This window comes from Lissotriton vulgaris, chromosome 5 (genome assembly GCF_964263255.1).
Source record: "Lissotriton vulgaris chromosome 5, aLisVul1.2, whole genome shotgun sequence".
NCBI lineage: Eukaryota > Metazoa > Chordata > Amphibia > Caudata > Salamandridae > Lissotriton > Lissotriton vulgaris.
In genome coordinates this window covers 1,321,555,838-1,321,575,714 of record NC_141693.1, presented here as the reverse complement: position 1 = coordinate 1,321,575,714, position 19,877 = coordinate 1,321,555,838, and the positions used below count along the sequence as shown (strand labels likewise).

The window sequence follows — 19,877 nt, the reverse complement described above, 5'->3', positions numbered from 1 at the left end:
GCAGACGGATCGTGGGATCGATGCTCATACTGAGTAGCTCGGGATACCATACTCTTCGAGCCCAGTCTGGAGCCACAAGAATAACTTGGGCCCAGTCGTGCCTGATCTTCTTCAGCACTCTGGGCAGAAGTGGTATAGGGGGAATGGTGTACAACAGGCCGCAACTCCACTTGCGACGAAAAGCGTCTCCAAGCAAGTGCTGCCTTGGAAATTCCAACGCGCAGAACTGATGACATTGCACGTTCTCTTCGGTGGCTAATAGATCTAACCAAGGCTCTCCCCACCGCAGAAAGAGACCTTGCGCCACGTCAGAGTGCAGACGCCACTCGTTATCTACCATGCACCGGCAGCTGAGTTCGTCTGGCTTGGCGTTCAGAGAACCTGCCAGGTGTTGAACCACCAAGGTAATGCCTTGACGGTCCAGCCATGTCCAGAGGCGTAGAGCCTTCTAACAGAGGGTCCACGACCTGGTGTTGTCCGTGAACACCTGCACTACACTTCCTGAGACAGAGGGAAGGAATGCCTTCAGTGCAAGCCGGATCGCCCGCAGCTCCAGAAGGTTGATATGGAGCCGGGACTCCCCCCGGAGACCAGAAGCCTCTGATCTCCGCCTCTCCCATGTGGCCTCCCCATCCCAGGAGGGACGTATCTGTCACCACAGTGTGTTCCAGTTGGGGAAAGGAGAGGGATCTGCCACTGACCCAGTCGGAATTCGTGAGCCACCACTGCAACTGTTGTGCAGCGCTCTCCGAGATCTGGACGAGATCGGACAGGTTGCCCTGATGCTGTGCCCACTGGACTTCAGGTCCCACTGTAGAGCCCACACATGCCATATGGCATGCGTCACTAACAGGATGCAGAAGGACATCAGGATCAGAAGCCAGAGGGTCATCCTGACAAACCCAGGATAGAGGCGGAAAGAGCGGAATCATAGCCTAAATATCCTGGACTCGCTGCTCGAGAGGATAAACCCGAAACAGCGTCAAATCCAGAACCGCTCCAATGTAAGGGAGCTTCTGAGAGGGACTCTGGTGCGACTTCGGAACACTGATGGAGAACCCCAGCAAATGCAGGAGGTCGGCCGTAGTCTGGAGGTGGGAGAAGACTACCTGGGGCGAGCCCGTCTTCAACAGCCAGTAGTTGAGGTAGGGGAAGACTAACACCCCTAACCTGCGCAGATGAGCTGCGACCACCGCCATCACTTTTGTGAACACTCGAGGGGCGCTGGTAAGGCCAAACTGAAAATGCTCCTGGCCTACCATGCACCGCATGTAACCCTGGTGGGCCATCAGTACGGGGATATGAAAATAGGCGTCCTGCAAGTCCAACGCTACCATTCAGTCTTCAGGGTCCAGGGCAGTCAGGACCTGAGCCAGAGTCAGCATATTGAACTTCTCCTTCCGGAGGAAGCGATTGACGACCCAGAGGTCTAAGATGGGGCGCAGGCCCCCCCTTGTCCTTCTTGGGGACCAGAAAATAGTGGGAATAAACACCACTCCCTACTTTCTGATCAGGAACGTACTTGATGGTCCCCTTGGCCAGGAGGGCTGTGACTTCCTGACGGAGAAGAGCCAAATGATCCCCCGACATGCGGTGGTACCGAGGTGGCATGGCTGGAGGGGAGGATAGAAAAGGGGAGCGAGTAACCTTGGCAGATTATCTGCAGCACCCACTTGTCCGCTGTGATTTTGCGCCAGTGGTGGAGGTGGTGGCGAACCCTGCCTCCTACCGGTGTGGGGTGCCCCCTGAAGCCCGGATTAGGAAGGCTTGGAGGTGGAAGCAGCGGGTGTGGAGGTGGACTGACCCGCCTGCTGGTTACCAGATCCGCCCCTGTGGAAGCCGCGTCCGCGTCCACGCTGAGGCAGGTTCTTCGCAGGCTTGGCGGAGGAAAGCGTCTGGGCGCCTTTACCCTGGCCACAAAAGGAACAAAACCCAGCTGCGGCAGGGCTCTTTGTGGAAAGACCCAAAGACTTAGCCGTGGCCCGTGAGTCTTTAAAACGCTCCAGGGCACTGTCCGCCCTGTCGCCAAAAAGACGAGAGCCATCACAGGGCATGAGCGAGCTCTGGACATCAAGCGCGAACCCGGTAGACCGCAACCAGGCACTGCGCCGCAACGCCACAGTCGTGAAAATCGCCCTGCCCAAGGAATCAGCCGTGTCCAGACCACACCTGATGGCAACCTTCGCCGCATCCTTGCCCTCCGCAATCACTTGGGAAAGGACGGCCTGGACTTCTTTAGAACATGGATCTCTGCTACCGTATCCCACACGGCGTGAGAGTAACAGCCCAAAAAGCAGGCGGTATTAACCAACCGCAACCCCAAGCTAGCCGAGGAGAACAATCTCTTGCCATATTGGTCCAGCTTCTTAGAGTCCTTATCCGGCGGAGCCATGGAGAAGGCACTCTGTGATGCCGAGGCCTGAATGACAAGGTTCTCAGGCGTGGGGTGAGTGGTCAAGAAGGCAGGGTCACCAGGCGATGACTGCTAGCGACGTTCTTATCCACCGGTGTCCCCGAGGCCGGCCGCAACCAATTGCCGAAGAGGACTTCGGTAAGGGCCTCATTGAAAGGGAGCAGCGGTTCCGACGACATAGTTGCGTCTGGAGCATCTCCGTAAGGAGGTTGGTCTTAAGGGCCACCGTTGGGAGGTCGAGTTGGAGAGCCTCCGCAGCTCAACACAGCACCATAGGTAGAAAGCGCCCCCCTTCATAGTAGGCGGAGGGAAGGCAAACCCCAGGTCGGAAGACACATCAAGTTCACCCACATCTTGAAGGTCATCCACCCAATCCTGCTCGGAGTCACACTACCGCGCAAGGGGGTCCTCGGAGCCGTCACAGTCCTCATCTGGCTCAGAGGTAGAAGGAGCCGGCCGCGGCGGCAGGGCTGGAGCCGGAGAGGGGGCTAGCGGCGCCGTTCCCGGCGCCGAACCGGAGCGGCATCCCAATGTGGATCCCAGGTCGGAACGAAATGGTCTGAGAACCGGGGCAGGGGCGGGATAAACGGCACCCAGTGCTGCGCCTGTGGCGGAGCCAGAGGTGGCGCTGGGGCCGGAGCCAGTGGTGCTGCACCTTGTGGCGCCAGGGCCGGACCGGAGGGTGCTGGATCCAGGGGCTCCAGGGCCGGCGCCAGAGGTGGTGCTGCTGGGCCAACAGGATCTGGACACAGGACCGCGGGGCCCGCAGGTGCGCCGGCAGGAGCCCGAGGCCTAAACAGACAGTCCTTGGCAGCAAGCAACTCTTGCATCATATCGCGAGTCGCCGACGGACCCGGGTATAGTGGGTAGGCTGCGGGGGGCAGAGCAAACGGCCCCTAGACCCGGAGAGGCGGTGAGAGGAGTGCCGGACCTCGAGCAACTTCTGGTGCCGCACCCTCGTGGCCTTCGGGGCCATGACACGGCAGTCCCGACAATCCCGGAAGTCATGGTCGGTCTCCAGGCAGTAGAGGCAGACATCATGGGGGTCCGCCACAGACATACTACGGCGGCATGACCCACAAGACTTAAAGCCGGGCATCCCTACGTGCACCAGGAGACAAAAGTCTCAAAAAAGTGGTCAAAAAATGACCAAGGTACGTGCTCAATCCGGATCTGCGCTTTCGGCACGGAAAAAGAAAGAACTGATGTCAGCGCGCATGGGTGGCGCCTAAGTAGCCTCCCCGACGTCATCCCGGCACTCACGACGCCAGTGGCGCCGTAAGCCTGGGGAATATTCTAAGGTAAGGAATCTTACTAACGTGTCTTTTTCAGATTAGGTCAATAGAGATTAGCTTTGAGCTGAGCTGGGCGTCGATCCGTATTTCCATGCCTTTCTGAGATTTCCATAATGGTTTGACAGGAGTGGTTAGATATGGTACTGAAGGGGAATGTACTAAGTCCTTTAAATTAAAAAGAGAAGTTCGATAGGGCTGCATCCTAACACCATTCTTCTTCATTATGTGTATTAATCAGCTGGAGGGGATATTATCTAACTGTGGGCTTGATGTCCCTCAAGTAGGTGGTCGAGTGATTCCGGCACTATTATACGCTGATGATGCAATTTCAATGGCTTGCAGAGCCAGAAGCCTTCAGTCTTTTAGACGTATTTATTGTTTTTATACACAGTTGAGACCTGTTCACAAATTAAAAAAAAAAAAGAATAAAAATCACATTTATGGTGGTTGGCCCTAAAAATATGAAAACCTCTAGTTTGTCAGCCTAAGGTCAGATCTCAAGTAGGGTGGAAAACTTCTCCTACCATGGGCTTTTACATAATTCCGGTCTTAGTTGGCAACCCTTGGCTAAGAAAAATTACGAAAGTTTAAAAAGGGCAATCTCTGGCCTGAACGACTTTGCTAATCGCCTTGGCCACTGGCCTCCAAAATAATTGATTGATATATACAAGGCCAAATGTATCCCAATGGCAGCATTTGGGTTGGAGATCTGGAGTTATGCACCTGTCAAACAAATCCAGGTGACAGAAAACACTTTTTTGAGTGGTCTTTTGGCCTTGCGACTGGGTACCAGCTGAAATTATTCATGAGAATTGGGCATAAATTATATTACCGATTGTATTTGTCTTTGTCAATTTTTACTCCGGTGCTCAATATGGTACAAGGAGGAGCTACATTTAAATAGGTTAATTCTCGGTGACGGTTTGCCCCTGGACAATGATTCTTATGTACAATGGCTATTATATAAAGTCCACCTTCAAAGATTTAGGGAGACCATGTTTATTTTCAGATCCCAAGGGCATTATAAAAAAAGATCTTGCCTAGGTTAAGCAGACCTTCTCCCTCAGGGTGGCAGCTGAACGAGAGGCCACTGCTTTGTCCAAGCAGTCTATGCGTAAATACATAATGGTTAAATCTTTTAGTGGAGTTCAGCCATACCTCCTCTTGGAAATGCCCAACCACCATTGTCATTTTTTCGACCTATTTTAGACTGGGCATATTATATGAGTTAATGTTTCCCCAAGGGGTCTGGTGCAAACCATCTAATTCGCCTCTTTGTATTTGTGACAATGCATCAGTCTTATCTAGTACTTATCTGTCCCAGATTCACTACTATTAGACACAAATATATAAGGCCCGTCTTGTTGTCTATGGATTTGAAACAGATTAGACGTGCATTTTTATATCTGCAACTCTTAGCCACATCTCAACTGCTTTTTTATGCATCATGATTTCTGGCTGGTGTCTTTAGAGCAAGGTTTTTAGTCTTTCTTGTTGTTGGACATTAGTGTTAATGGACTCCTTGACTGATATTTCTCTCTGTGATACGACTCCTGCTTTTGTGCAACTGTGAGCTATTGAGTTTCCCAACCATTATATTTTCTGATGATTATTATGTATAGGTTTTATATATTTTGTATTGATATTTGTGTAATGTCATTGCAATGTACACTTATATAATTTTTGTCACAAAAATCGAATAAAGTTTATGATGATGACTTGGGCAATAAAAGCTTAGGGGTATTAACGATGTAAACAGTGGCACAAAAAAGCCACCTTTTCAAGAACAGAGGTCTCTATGTTCTGCTCTCCAGCATAGGTATCCTTTCAACTTCATATGCTTAGGACCATTTCTAGAAATCAAGAAGGAAGCCATAAAACCACTGCAGGATATTTTTAAAAGAAGGAACATGTATATGGAAGCCCAAAACTCAGCTCACACATTGTAAATTTGGAGTTCATGCACAATGGACAATTTTCTCCACACTAATCCTAGTTGCCTTTGTATCCACCACCTCGAAATACAGGCGAATGGGTGATGCATATATGGACGAGTGACATATCAATACTCCACAATTATTGTTACAGGCAAGCCCCTTGTCGTTCCGCTGCATGACCTCCTACCTAGATTTACACGCTTAGAACAGTAGAACAAGTATGACTCATACACTGTAGTACATTGGTTACAGACTCCACCAAGGTAAAAGTAGAAAGTGCTCAAAGTCCAATTTCTGAGTTCCCTCCTCCTCTGAGAAGTTATAAGGATGTGGAAAGAATGCTTTCATATTCCAGTGAAATACAGGGAAAGGTTTTGAGGTGTCAAAAGCCTGCCATTCACTTATCTTCCAGCTTAATGTTAAGCCACCACAAAAGTCGTCCATTAGAGACGATCCAGGTCATAAGAGACCACTGCTAAAGTGTGTCAACAGGAGATCTGATAGGACTGGGTTGAGTTTGCAAAAGACATTCGGAATGTCTGATAGATGGTACAAATCGGGCCAGTCAAAGGTCTTATGGACAATATTGATTCTGACAACAACTTTCTAGGCATGTCTCAAAAACCTGCAATGACTGCAAGGTGAGGTATCGAAAGTGAAGATTCTCTCTTTGCACAGAGGATAATGTCTTTGCGCCATGTGGTTGGAACAGGTTGAAGTGGATCAATACCTACATTTATTTGCTTTTTGATTCTGAAACATGAGCTGGTAGAGGGCTTCCTAGCACCCCATAGGAGGTCTACGTTCTCTACAGATAAGTCTAAGTGCACACAGACTAGTTCCTCCAGAACTATGCACTCTAGTAGAGTGTTGCAAAGAAAGGGTGCAGTACTCTACCTCCCTCCGTGGGTAAGATATCCCTTCTCTGGGGATGAAGTAGTAGGCCCCTCTCAAGTAGATGGCGATGGTCAAGAACTAGTTTTAGTGAGGTTAGACAGGAGCCACAGGCTCACTGATGATTCACCACTTGATCTACTGAACCCCAAGTATCAAAGGACCCAGAGGAATACATATGAACACCTTACAGCAATAATATTAGTTTGAAACCTCCCCACCCCCCAAACACCATATAATTCGGCACCCTGACTTTCCAGGACCAGAACAGACTACATTCATTGTTCATGTGAGTGGCAAAAGTGTCTATTATGGTTAGGCAATCACCATGTCCGGGACGTGGAAGCAAAAGCTTTCCCATGTGTTTGGTCATTGGAGACACCTGCTCATATGGTCTGCTTTAGTTGATCCACATCGAGGTACTAACAGGAACATGCCAGATTTAAGGCTCATTCCAAAAGAGATATTGCCAGCCAGCAAAACTGTGGAAAGTAAGCACACTGGCTTACTTAAACAGAAGATTTGCGCCGTGCAGATCACTACCATTGCAATGGTTAGTTTGAGCACCTTCAGAAGGACCAATCTGATTTGTCCCACAGAACAAAAGGGAATTCTCAACAGAGAACTTCGACCCAAACTCTATACAGTCAGTTGGGTTTATGATTTGCACAATAGGCAGGCAGAAGGGTAACACCACAAATGTTGGGAGCACATGCCCACAATCACAAGATTGAGATCAAGGATCTCGGGAATGTAGATATCTAGAACTACTAGCAGGTAATCTTGGTTGACCATGAGGGTATTTGATCCCTCAGGAATACTCATAGGAAGGAGTTAAGGAATAGATTACATTGATGTCTGAGGAAGAGCCAGTGTATTAAGGGTAATTACATAGATATTGAAGTTTTAGGCAAAAAAGTGGAGACGCAGACCTCGCAGGAGAAATTGTAGGTGAAAGAAGAACCAAGGTAATCACTGCACGTGCTGGTGAATAAATTCTACAGTACTCTGAATCAGAGGCCTCAGGAAGAGTTCTCCACTTCAGTTGGTGGACCGAGCCAGCTGAAAGGTGCTGGGACCCGCATGACATCTGACACCATCTGAGGTTTTGATGTTGATGCACTTTGCTGGAGAATGTGGTCCTTGACATCGATCAATGACTTGATGGCAAGTTGTGTTTTCATGTACACCATCTCAATGGAATACCTACTCTTGGTGGTGAGAATGTTGCGATCTTACCAGACTCGACATCTGTCTCACTGTAAAGCAAGAGTAGCACCCTTTCTCAGAACATCTCTTTTTAGATCTCCCCCTCAGGTAGTCTCTCAACACAGTAGGAGGAGCTGTGATAGAGGTCTCTCTTTCTCTTGCTCTTCTTCCTCAGAATTGGATTCTTGCTGCCTATGCTGGTCCTCCAGAAGGCTATGAAATGTTATCTTCTGCCAGTCCTGCAAAGTCCTAGACATTATGTGGCAGTGAAGTATTCAAAGGCATGTTCATGTGGATTCAATCCTACTGCATGTAGAGCATTTAATAATAACCTATGGCACTTTGTGAGCTTTACCTAATTCTGGTCTGGAATTTGAGAAAAACACACCTGGTCTCAAAAGAGGTTATGTGAACCACATACAAAAAGTTGGAAACATTTACAAGTGGGGAAAACAGCCAAAAATGCAGAGCTTAGTGTTCCAGAATTTAGTTTCTAGGAGCTGGAAAAAAGCACTGAGCTAATTGTCACTTTCAGGGCAGGATGGAATACACAGAGTGAAATTCCTTAAACATGCAGCATTAGTTTTACCGCCTTGTGTTCTGTAGCCTGACTGTCCACATTGCCCTTCTTTTCAATCTTAAAAAGGTGAAAGACGTTCTTAGTCACTCTTCTTATGATAATGACTTTTTAAAATGCAACTGTCACTTTAAATAAAAGAAAAAAGAAGAAAATTGGCAAATGCAGCCTTTGATCAGGATGCACATGCTCATATTTGATTTTAAAGCTGGATTTTCTTCTGAAAAGCTTGGTGTGTATGTAATTTATTAGAGTGGCAAGGCTACTGGGGATATTAAATAAAATCCACAGAAGGAGAAGTATTTATTGCCCATTTAGGGATCGCACTTGCCATTCTGGTGACTAAGAAATGTTGCGAATGAGGCAGGATATTAGTTATTACCTGGCAATGAGACCAAATGGCATTGCCCTATAGGGATGGCACTGGCGTCCCACCATAATAGGTTTTGGAAAGCTACCAGAGTGGGAGCCAACGTTTGCACCTTGTATTTCAGGAGGGCAGTAAACTTTAGAGATCCCGGGACTTTGCCTGAAACCGCAGAAATCCACCCTCTGGACTTTGGGAGACCACTTTGAGGTCGGGCCATGGGCCTCGCCACTACAAAGAGCGGCCGGGGGTCTAAAATATCTGTGAGTGTTTCTGATGACCACGCCGACAATTGCTTGGGAGCGCAATGTGGTTCCCGTATGGGACAAGGTGCAGCAGGAGATGAAGTGCTGGTCCCGCATGCCCCTCAATATATATGGTAGATCCGCCATTTTTAAAATGGTTGCCCTTCCCCGTTTGCTGTACCAACTGCAAAACCACCCATTCCCAATACCGCCGCAATGGTTCCGACTGGTCAACTCGGCACTCGGTCGATTGTTGTGGGCCGGTGGGGCGTCGCGGGTAGCTCTGCGGACCTGCTTACTGTCCACGTACTGTGGGGGACTGGCGACCTCCGATATTTTATCATATTACCAAGCATCACACCTGGTAGTCCTGAATGATTGGTGGTACAGTGGCAGAGAGGACCCGGCGTATGCCCTAGAAAGGTACCTAATGGAACCGGACGCCCTACACACGGTCTTATACTCGGCGCAGCTGCGAAAGAGATTGCCTAGGGCGACACAAGTAGTATTTCAGATATGGCGACAATCACTGCGTCGTATGGGATGGTGGGGAAAGCTGACGGGGGAGACCCCACTATGGCATAACGGGCGACTACCGGCCCTGATGTCCCTTCCGGGATTTGGGGGCTGGGATTTGATAGGAATCTCAACATTGGGCCATGTCCTGAAGGGCACCACACTTAAATCCTTTCAAGACCTTAGCACAGAATTTGACATGCCCCGCACGCAGTTCTTTCGATATTTACAGTTTAGGCACGCTCTGGCACCTGCACTTGTGGGTTTAGATACGCTACCCGACTTCAGCCCGATAGAGGCGAAGGTATTCATGGGGGATCTAGAAGACAAAAAGATATCCAAAATATACCAAACGTTAGTGACACACTGTTCCTCGGATCTACAGCCCCGGAGAGATCGCTGGGTGTGTGATGTGGGTGAGTTAGAGGAGGAGGACTGGCGGGAGGCTCTCGAGTACCCCAGGGGGGCAGCAATAGCTGTCCGCTTACGCCTAATACAATTTAAATACCTGCACCATGCTTATTATACCAGAGAGAGACTGTGGAGGGCTGGTCTGATTGAGTCCCCGGCGTGCTTGCGGTGTGGCCATGAAATAGGCACCCTCTTACATACAGTGTGGGAATGTAGTGGCCTGGCGAGATTTTGGACTGGTGCGTGGGACTGTCTGTCGGAGGTGCTGGGATGGGACCTCCCCCGTACAGCAAAATTGGGCCTACTCCATGTGCAAGAAGGGGTGGGCGGTAACGTCTACAAACGGCACTTGCTGCTGCTGGGTCTTACACTAGCCAAACGAGATATGGCGCAGGCCTGGAAGGATCCCAGGGCTCCCAAGGTGATCGGGTGGAAGAAAGGACTGGACTTTTGCATGGGACTGGAGCGGCCGGTGTTTGAGGCCAGAGGCTGCCCCACAAAACACTATAAAATATGGAAAAGATGGGCAGACTACAGGGGATTGTGGCTGGAGCCTCCACCACCGCCAAGGGGCGAGGATGGGCAGTTGTAATGGGCATGTTGAGACAAGGTTACATATACGGACATTTGTATGATTACCCTAAACAGTATTAAAGAGACATTGTGCTGCAGGGGGGAGGGGGAGGGGAGGGTTAGGTAGTTGGGGTGGAGGGTGGAGGGTATGACAGTTAAATGAATCGCACATTATGAAGCATAATTGTTGTCACAGCCCCTCCAGGGATCGGAGCACTGTGTATGTTTATCTCAGCGATCTTAATAAAAACAGTTTTGAAAAAAACCAAAAAACTTTAGAGATCCAAAATGGGGTACAGTCTTTTGTAGTGTATCTTATAAGGAGGTAGTGGGAGTAGAATCCCGGTCCCCTTTCAGTAGCAGACATAACTACTGAGAATGGGAGCGGGAGTATAAAGAAGAGAAAAAAATGCAGCTATTACAAGTATGAAGTCTCAGCTTTCCACCTTTTTGCCGGAATGCAGCTAAAACTACAGAGGGCTTTTACATGTGTATCCATTGAAAAGTATTGTCCACCATAAGTCCAGGAGGCAGAAACCATGCCTCATTTCTGAATAACCATTTAAGCTAAATGTGCATAAAATCTGCCTACAAGAAACTTGCTTACATAATCAGTTGTTATTCTGAAAAAAGTGTCTTCGGAATTGGCTCTCCTGAACATATGTCAACCTCCACCCCCCTGCACCTCCACCTCGCTGCTAAAATGGCTAAAAAGCTCTAGATGCTCTTATAACCTACATTTACAGACTTAATCTTACTTCACACTTCAGAGACACTCATAGAAGGATAATGCGGACGGCTTCTAAAATAACTTGTCTGACCATTAATTGGTCATATTTACCTCAACAATAGGATTACCAAATTTGGTTTAGCGTTACCACAATTACCCTGACTAAAGAAAAATTTAACTCACAATATAAGAATGGCCTTCATAACGCACACAGTACTCTGAACCTGCATTTTAGAGCACACACTTTTCTTAGCTCAGTACTCTAACCGTTATCAAAGCCCACAAAGTGTACTAGCCATCAGTCCATTTTCATCCATGGTATACAGTCCTGCCCTCTTAACCGGTCAAGACCAGACTACCCCCTCCCAAAATTCAAACCCACAGAGTATGGATACCATCTCAGACCACACAGTGAATTGATCCTATTTTTCAAAATGTTTACCCATTGTGGACTGACCAACCATTACCTCCGCACAAAATGATGGCTGCTACAAAGAGTGCCAGATCGCTGTCATCTAACTCCAAGGCATTGAACTTCACCGCAAATTCAAATTTGGGCTCCATGATCTCATTGAAGGGTTTGCGTAAACTGCGCAGAAATTCCCGAGTCACAAAGCCATTGCCACCAGCAACCAGCAGACCGTCCTTGTTCATGATGGAGGCCAGCATAGCGAAGATGGCCTCATGTACACCATACTTGAGCAAAGTGACCTGGTCATTCAGGTAGAGGTCAAGAAAGTTAGGGACGCTCTTTGCAAATTCAGTCAGCTCCCGCACCGTCTCCACAGAAGTGCACTGACAGCGATAAAAGACATGGGCTCCCATCTCCTTGTGCAGCGGGATTCCATTCACCATCTGCTTCCAAACCAGGCCCTTCTCCGCCTGCCAGAGGGTGTCTATGTCATGGATCACAAAGGGCTGCTGACAAGACGGGGAGATGGGCCATCAATGACATTGGTGAGAGTAAGCCAGCCAAAATCGAACAAAGATAGCAGGGAGAAAGAAAAAAAGGAAATGGTCAATTAAGCATCTTTTCCAGTGATTCAGCAACAAACCAGCAAACTGAGAATACATAAAATGGTGCTCACTGCCGAACAAATTATTGGACAAAAGTATACTTTAACTAACATTCACACAAAAAGTTTACTCTACTATGGAGCAAATGGAGGAACATGGAGGAGACACATACGCAGTCTGAGGCACCAGAAAAAGGAAACAGAAATCTGCCTGTCACTACCAGCCAGTGTATTTCCGAAAAAACAGTCAAGAGTTTCCCACTCTTGAAAAAGACACCTGAGACCAGAGTTATCTACTCCTAAAACGAATCTTACTATAGAGTTCTAGGGGATTTGCTTTATATAAATTTGTTAAAAATAGAACATTCACAGGTTCAAAAAAACATCCGTACAATTATTAAAACCAACAATCATCCACCATACACTCTAGTAAAATCTGCATACTAAATATTAACCTTTACATGTCAACAGCAGAGCCTGCTCTGATGGCTAACATGGACTCTGCATCACCTAAACAACACGGAAGCTACTCACAGGAGGGTTGTTGCTTTTCCCAGTCAGAATTCCCCGAGCTTTCTTTTTGGTCATATTGAAGTTCTTCAGGTAGGCGTTGTAGATGTGTTGAGAGAAAGACTTCACGTCAGCCAATTCCATGTTCTCCCCACTTATGTCACTTGCACCCATCCCTGCGACCAGCTTCCTTTTCTCTGCCTCTGGCATGCGTCCGAAGCGAATGGCTGTGGCAGAAAATGAGAAATCAATCTTCAAGAAGGTTATCAGCTCACAGTTGAGCGGCAGAGTTACCATGGTATACGGTCATTTTGTGGCATCTTCGGTTAAGAATTATGCCAAAGTTGGGGACCTGATATTCTGATCAATCTCATAAAGGACGCCTGTAGGACATCCTCAAAGATTGCCCCTCAATCCCCCCAGGAACTCAACTTCATAAATGACCTATTACTGTGCTAAAGTCATCGAACCAGCTTTTGTGCATCTTTACAAGTGTTCCTCTTTTGCAATTTCCCTATCTTTTGAATGACATGCCTAGATCCTCATTCTTATAGCAACCTCATTTTCAAGAGATTTTATTGCTACCTACTATCCAGGACAGATCTCAGCTAAGGTGCAGGTCTTACCATTGTGTGACATGCCCAAGGCAAGGCATTTCTGAAAGCGGCAGTACTGACACTTGTTGCGGTTCTTTTTCTGAATCTTACAGTTTCTCTCACACTTCTCGTACTCTAGCTTCATTCGCATGGTCCGGCGGAAGAAACCCTTCATAACCAAGAGAGCAAAGGGGTAAATGAGTGAGTTGCAAGGCAGGATATTCGTATAACAAACATACACAATACATATCCTACCCATAACACAAAGGAAAAAGAGCACCAACACTCCAAAGAGATCTCATCCACTTAAGAAAAAGATAAGACCCCCCCCCCCCACCCTCCCCCCCCATCCACCTCCAAGCAAGACAGTAATAAGGCAGACCTCTCCAGTCCATGGCAGGAATATGGGCCAAGCAGATTTTATAGAAGTTGGCCGTTTCAACCTGTAACACAAAGAGTATACTTCCAGAATATAGAGAAACACTGACACAGAATTATAGATTCTGGAGAAAAAAAGATGACAATGCCTCTTGGAGGAAGGAGGGGTACATACAAGGTTGCTTGTCCTCTCAAATTTCTTCTGAAAATGCTGCTAGCAGCCTTTATAGGAAATGTTCTACTCATACAGGTGTTAACTTATGACTTCTACACCTGGGAATAAGGAGTGGGGAAGAAACCATTCCCCTTCTTAAAGATTTGAACATAAATGCATGCCATCCACAGTAAGAAGAAATGGTCATATAAATGGGTTGCAGTTTCCACTGATAAATTACCATTTGTACAAACTATTTATTACTTCTTATGTTAACAGGTTCATGATTCTAACCTTACCAACTGGCAGAATGGGTGCAAATCAAACTTAAGACCCTCTAAACCAGTGATACTCAATGCCACATGCAGCCCCTTGGTCAACAGCAGCACTGGGCTGCTGTGTATGCGACTCAGCACCAACATTAAAAGATGTCACATAAACAGACAAGCACTTATTTAAGGGTTATTTCCAGTAAGAGAAAGGAAGTAACTAGGGAGTCCTGCACCGCTTGACTTTAGAAGCATCTTCAGTTTTAAAGATATTTTGAAGCAAACATGTTAAAATATGATAGTCTATAAATTCAAAGAAGTGTATACCATTAACAAATGATCGTTTCAAACATATGTTTAGAAACATTCATGCTTTGCCCCCACCCTGACAATAATGCCACAAGTGAACTAAGAGTAAAGCCAGTTGTAATGTGCACCCTCCTCGTTGCCTGGGTGGATATTATTCATGACCAACACTAGAATGTATTCAATCAAACACAGGAGAAGGTTTTGTGCAGTACACATCCTGAAGTCATGTATTTTGAGGTCCTCTTATATGTGATAATGAAGAAAAAGGAGGTAATGTGAAACAAATCAATTGCCTTGGATCACACACTTTGGTCGAGTGGGGAAGCCAGAATGGATCCCAGGTTTTCTTGGTGCACACTGTGCAATTGACTTCAGCTACAGTTGTACATGCTTCACTTGTCTTACCCACCTTACACCATCCCTCTCCTAACTGCCACTCTGGCTGGCATCAGTGAGGCCCTCAATTATGCCACAGACCAAACTTTTTGGCCCCTGGGAAAATATTTGCAAGTACCAATGCTCTAAACAGTGGTTAACTTGAAAAATGTATAAACATTTAATATGTTAGAATCAAACATTTTATGGAGGGCAGTGCCCACCGGCACTGCAAAACGCCAATGCTCACTTCCATCACTGGTGTGGACAAAGGCATGCAGTAAACATGGTAATGAAGCAGACAGGATGAGGTATTAGACAAGGTGGTGTTCTTTAGGAGTCAGAGGAAGAAGTGGTGCAGTAGTTGGCTTACAAGTGGAAATGGCTGTTGGAAATTATGAAAGGGGTCAGAAAGCCGGGTGGAAGCGGTGGATGGGAGGAAAAACAAATTAGAAAAATAAGATGCAAGGAAGAAGAAGGTTACAAGTGCCGTGAGAGGAACGGCCTCGCAAACGCTCAGCTTCCATGCCACCGGACATCCAGCCGTGAGGGGAACGGCTCGTGGGCATTCCAGCAAGATCCAGCCGTGAGGGCAACGGTGTTTGCCGCAAAACTACAACCCCCAGCAGGCACTGCCTGACGCTTGCTGGGGACGTCACAGCGGCGCCTGGAGTCGCGATAACAGCGGGGAAGCCCTCCCACAGCGGGGACGCGCACGAGCTAAGCCCGGGTCAAGGGCGGGCCGTCTAAGCCCGTCCGAGCCAGGCAAAGGCAGGGCAGGGCCACCCCACTTCCATCTTCAGTCAGGTAGAAGTCTCCGACATAGGTACTCTATTTAAGGTATTCTTTCAGGAACTGTTACTGGAACTCCTCATGATTTGCCTGTGAGTCGCCCATTTTGCACAGGAGTGATTATACAAATGCTCATTCACGTACTGTGGTCCTACTGTCTGTGGGATAAGCTGTTTGGCCTTGAGACTTGGGAGCTACCTTTCTCCATTATTTTTATGCCCTGTCATGTATATTTACCAACAGTGTACTTGATATCCTAATTGTGATTGTTAACCTGTATCAGTTCAGTGTTAACTTATTGTGTTTTTCAACTGTCTGCGAACTCCCAGTTAACAAGCACTGGCGTTGCCAATAGGTCTCGCAGTAGGAGCTATTACAATTGCAAATAACAATGCCTTTTATTTTTGTTTTCATTTTTAAAACATAAAGGGCTTTGTCATTTACAAAACCAATAGCTCCAACTTTCCTACTGAGAGACCTATTGGCAACGCCAGTGCTTGTTGATGTAGGTAGGCTGTTAGTGAAATGAGCCACATTGTCGGTAGCGCCTTTTATTAGGCTGAATGGTCGACGGCGTTTCGATCCTCATGAATTGGGATCATCTTCAGGACTGGGTTGGGTGGAGAACAGTACTGTACAAGGGGAGAGAGAAGGGGGAGGGGTCAGGACAAACCAAGGAGAATGACAACCGCAGGAATGGTATGGTGCTATGGACGCGCCTGGCAAGGGCCACTAGGGAGTACTGAGAGGGCTGGGCAAGTGCAAAGAGGATCTGAAGGGTGTGAGGGGAGAGCCTTGGGGGACAGTCAGGAACTCTAGTAACAAGTTGACTGGCGTGGTGGCCGATAAGGGCGTGCAAGATACAACAATGGGTGTGGTGGCAAATGGAAGTGAGCTCAGGAGAGGCTGGGAGCAAGTGGTAGCCCGTGCTGGAGCCTCTCAGTAGGGTGGAAATGAGGACGGTCGTGTCCACAAAGCCGGGGAGCAAGTGGTAGCCCGTGCTCGAGCCGCTCTGTTGGGTGGAAAAGAGGACGGTCATGTCCACGAAGGGCTATGGACTGAGTCAACCAAGTAACTGGAGGGGCTAGCTGCGGGTGGCAATGAGGAAGGGTCTGGATGTGGTCAGGGTTTGGTTCCGCGGGAAGGAACTGGAAAGGGGATGGCCAGGTCCAACAGACAGGGTACAAGATCGGTGTGTGCTTGTATCCGCAGGGCGACAAAAAGCGAATAAGGTATATATGGCGAGCCCGAGGGGCTTGTTTGTGCGTGGAGGGCATTGGCTGGTGGGTTGGGAGAGGAGGGAGGTGCAGGAGTGGGGGCAACAGGAGCGGGAGAAGGAAGGCGTGGAGTTGGGAAGGCTAAGGCGGAAGAGCCGGGGCAGGAGCGAGGCAAGACTAACTGAATATGTGAATACCTGTCGGGATATAGATCGACCATATATCGGTGAAAGGAGGCAGGGAGGTAGTCTGAATGAATCCGGGGGCTGCGTGGGGAAAAGTCAAGGGATGAGGGTAAATCAACTGAGAATGCGCGTTGGAAGGCGTACCCGTGGGGGAGTGTAGTATGAAACTAACCTGAGTGCCGGGTGGTTCAGGGAAGAAAGGTGGCGTGTTGACTTTAGAAATAACGTCTGATCCCACCGGTGATCAGGAAAGCAGAGACTGGATCTGCATCGGGGAAAAAATAACTTCGAATACGGGATCGGGCAGCTCATGGACAGCTAGAGCGAGCAGAGGGTAGAGGACGGTGAAACACGTACCTCTGGAGAAGTAATGCAGCACGGAGAAGCCCGGACAAGTCTGGCGTAGTCAGGGAAACGCCACGAACTCCGGAAGTAACGTCGGGATGGCGGGGGGAGTGGCCAAGTCACGTGTGGAACAGGGGGAGGGGAGGAACGGGGTGGTGGACAGGAATAGGTCAGACCCGTGGACTGGGAGGGGCGAGTCGGTGTGATGAATGAAGGAACAACAAATAGAATGGGAGGCAATGTTGTCCTTGATGAGACGATATCGACAGGTAGCGCAGGTTGGAATATACTTGCATTCAAAGCAACAATTGTCGGAATCGACGGAGCAATCAGGGACAATGTAGTCACGAAGAAACATTTAGACGCTAGGTGAAAAAAATCGGCGGGCACATAAATACAAGCATTATTATGGTCCTATGCAGATACACACCGTCTGGTGAAAAAATCGGAGGGCACAGAAATGCGAGCATAGTTATGGTCATATGAAGGTACATACAGTCTGGGATAACATATTCTGCATCTAAATGGACAATGAGTAAAGTGTCTAGGGCAATTACAATAACAGGCATTACAGACAGTCTTCCGTGCTGAAAGTGAAACCAGCCCTCGGCATTGCTGTGGTGGGGGAGGGGGGGGGGCGGGGGAGAGGCAAGCAGGGAACAAGTTAAACGAGGTCTGGCAGGGAACAGATGGCCTGGGCGTGAAGCAGGGGGCGGGGCAGCGCTGGGGATGCCTGTGGGAGGGTGATTGATGACTGATGTGGAGAGGGAGGAGAGCCTTTTGCGAGCCTGCAGGAGAAATGCTGCCGATGCGCGTGAATGTTTAATCACGTGGTTCACGTGAACTGCATGAAAACCGCGGGGCTGAAAGCCCGTGGTTTGAAGAAGATTTTCGCCACTTGAATTCTCGCTCCGCTCGATGCGCTTGCGCACATCGATAGGTCGCTTGACCCAAAAATGAGTAGGCGGAAAAATACGGTGGGGAAAGGAGTAGTTGGAACGTTAGACGCTTTCCTAACCAGGGCAGAGTCTGTCCTTAATGAGATCTGGATAACGGAGCGCAGGCTATCCCTGGAGCCTTCGATCTCTTATGGTCGGCTCTCCCTTACTCCTGCTATCCCTGATGTCTTGTCTCCACCTAACCAGGAACTGCTACTGGAACAGCATAGTCAATTACCAACGGTAGTCAATTACCAACGGTAGACTCTACACAGTTGAATGACACAGTCCCATCCATCCTGATAATGGAGCAGGATTTGAGCCCAGCCCCACAAATAGTTAGAACAAGAGCACAAAAAGTAAAAGCAAAACTCATCCGCCCTGCCAATCCCCCAGTGGTAATTAAGAAAACTCCGGGGCCTAGGCAGTCGAACAAACCTGTGAAGGGGAGCCCAGGGAGGAACAGGGCAGATGCTCCAGTTAGGGGTGATGTTAATTCTGCAAATCCAACAACCCAGATTTCCGCCAGGACAGGGACACCACATGTGGGCTATCTAGAGGGGGAAGCTAGAAACCATGCTGACCACCTTAATAGAACCTCTAAATCAGAAAATAGGTATGCTCGAAGCCAGGCTGTCTAACATAGAATCGTTGATGTCAAAACTTTCTCAGGACAGTGTAATTGTAAATAAAATGAATCCCAATACTCAAGTCACCAATGAAATAGCTATATCGGGGCTGAACAGAGACGGAGGAGCTGTTGCTGTGAATTTAACTATTAATAGCAGGGCTCCAGATAATAACAGACTTGGCAGTCGCGAGCCAACAAATACTAACCTCCCAGAGCCTAGACAGGTTACAACCTGCAGAACTGGACTTCAGAGGCTGCAGAAGGATAAGGGCCTAGAGGTTAAGTCTCCCCAGGTAGCCAGTCTCACTACCAATGATCTTCCCCCTGAATCTACCCCATATGTAGCAATTCTGGGGTATGTTCCACCTCTTCCATCAGAGAAAAGCGAAAATTATGGGCAACTATGAAACAAAATAAGACATTGGTTTACACAGAACACTATAGTCAGTGCAAATATATTCAATAACATAATTATGGCACGCAGGGTGAACAGGACCGGGAATTCATGTAAACAAGGGACCGTATTATTATTCCTTTTGATAACCCCCATACTGCAAGTCGTATCTTCTCAAGGGACTACATTCTTCCCCTACCAGTGAGTTCTGCAATCAGAATTCTACCTTTGGGTTTCTTCTATAAGCCGTTTATCCGTTGGGATACACTGGAAGTAGCCTATGTTGACCAACAATTTAGAGATGCTAGAATTAGATCCGAACCTATTCACCCACGTATCACTCCTGCTCAACTCCACCCATTGACGGATAGACACTCAGGAACTGACTATAGCCTGACCCTAAATAATAGATTTGACACTTTGACGGGCATGAAGGACTGTGATTGACTGCGGGATTCTGTTTGTCTAGGGCTGGAGCCAGCCGCTGTACCACAGGATCTTAGGGTTGTAGCGGCAGGGCCCCCTAGGGGTTGTTTAAACAATTTTTTATCCTGAAACATAGCAGGTTTGACAGCCAGGATTCAGGATCCTAGATGGATAG

At 48.0% G+C, this 19,877-nt stretch overlaps 1 protein-coding gene across 3 annotated transcripts in view; it reads right to left on the bottom strand.

Moving 5' to 3' along the window:
- Positions 1-19,877, bottom strand: part of PPARD (peroxisome proliferator activated receptor delta) — a 194,755-nt gene that overhangs the window by 31,472 nt on the left and 143,406 nt on the right. Inside the window, exons 4-7 of one of the 3 annotated variants that reach the window (XR_015296004.1) lie at positions 13,320-13,458; positions 12,718-12,920; positions 10,712-12,088; positions 6,620-8,831 (exon numbers count right to left, since the gene is read on the bottom strand). Coding sequence is in view for 2 of the 3 variants with exons in the window: in XM_086923237.1 (XP_086779363.1) it covers positions 11,635-12,088; positions 12,718-12,920; positions 13,320-13,458 (796 nt within the window). In the remaining variant the exon portion in view is untranslated. Of the gene's footprint in view, positions 1-6,619; positions 8,832-10,711; positions 12,089-12,717; positions 12,921-13,319; positions 13,459-19,877 lie in introns of those variants that run through there. The other 2 variants (XM_086923237.1, XM_086923238.1) reach the window with 2 other exon arrangements.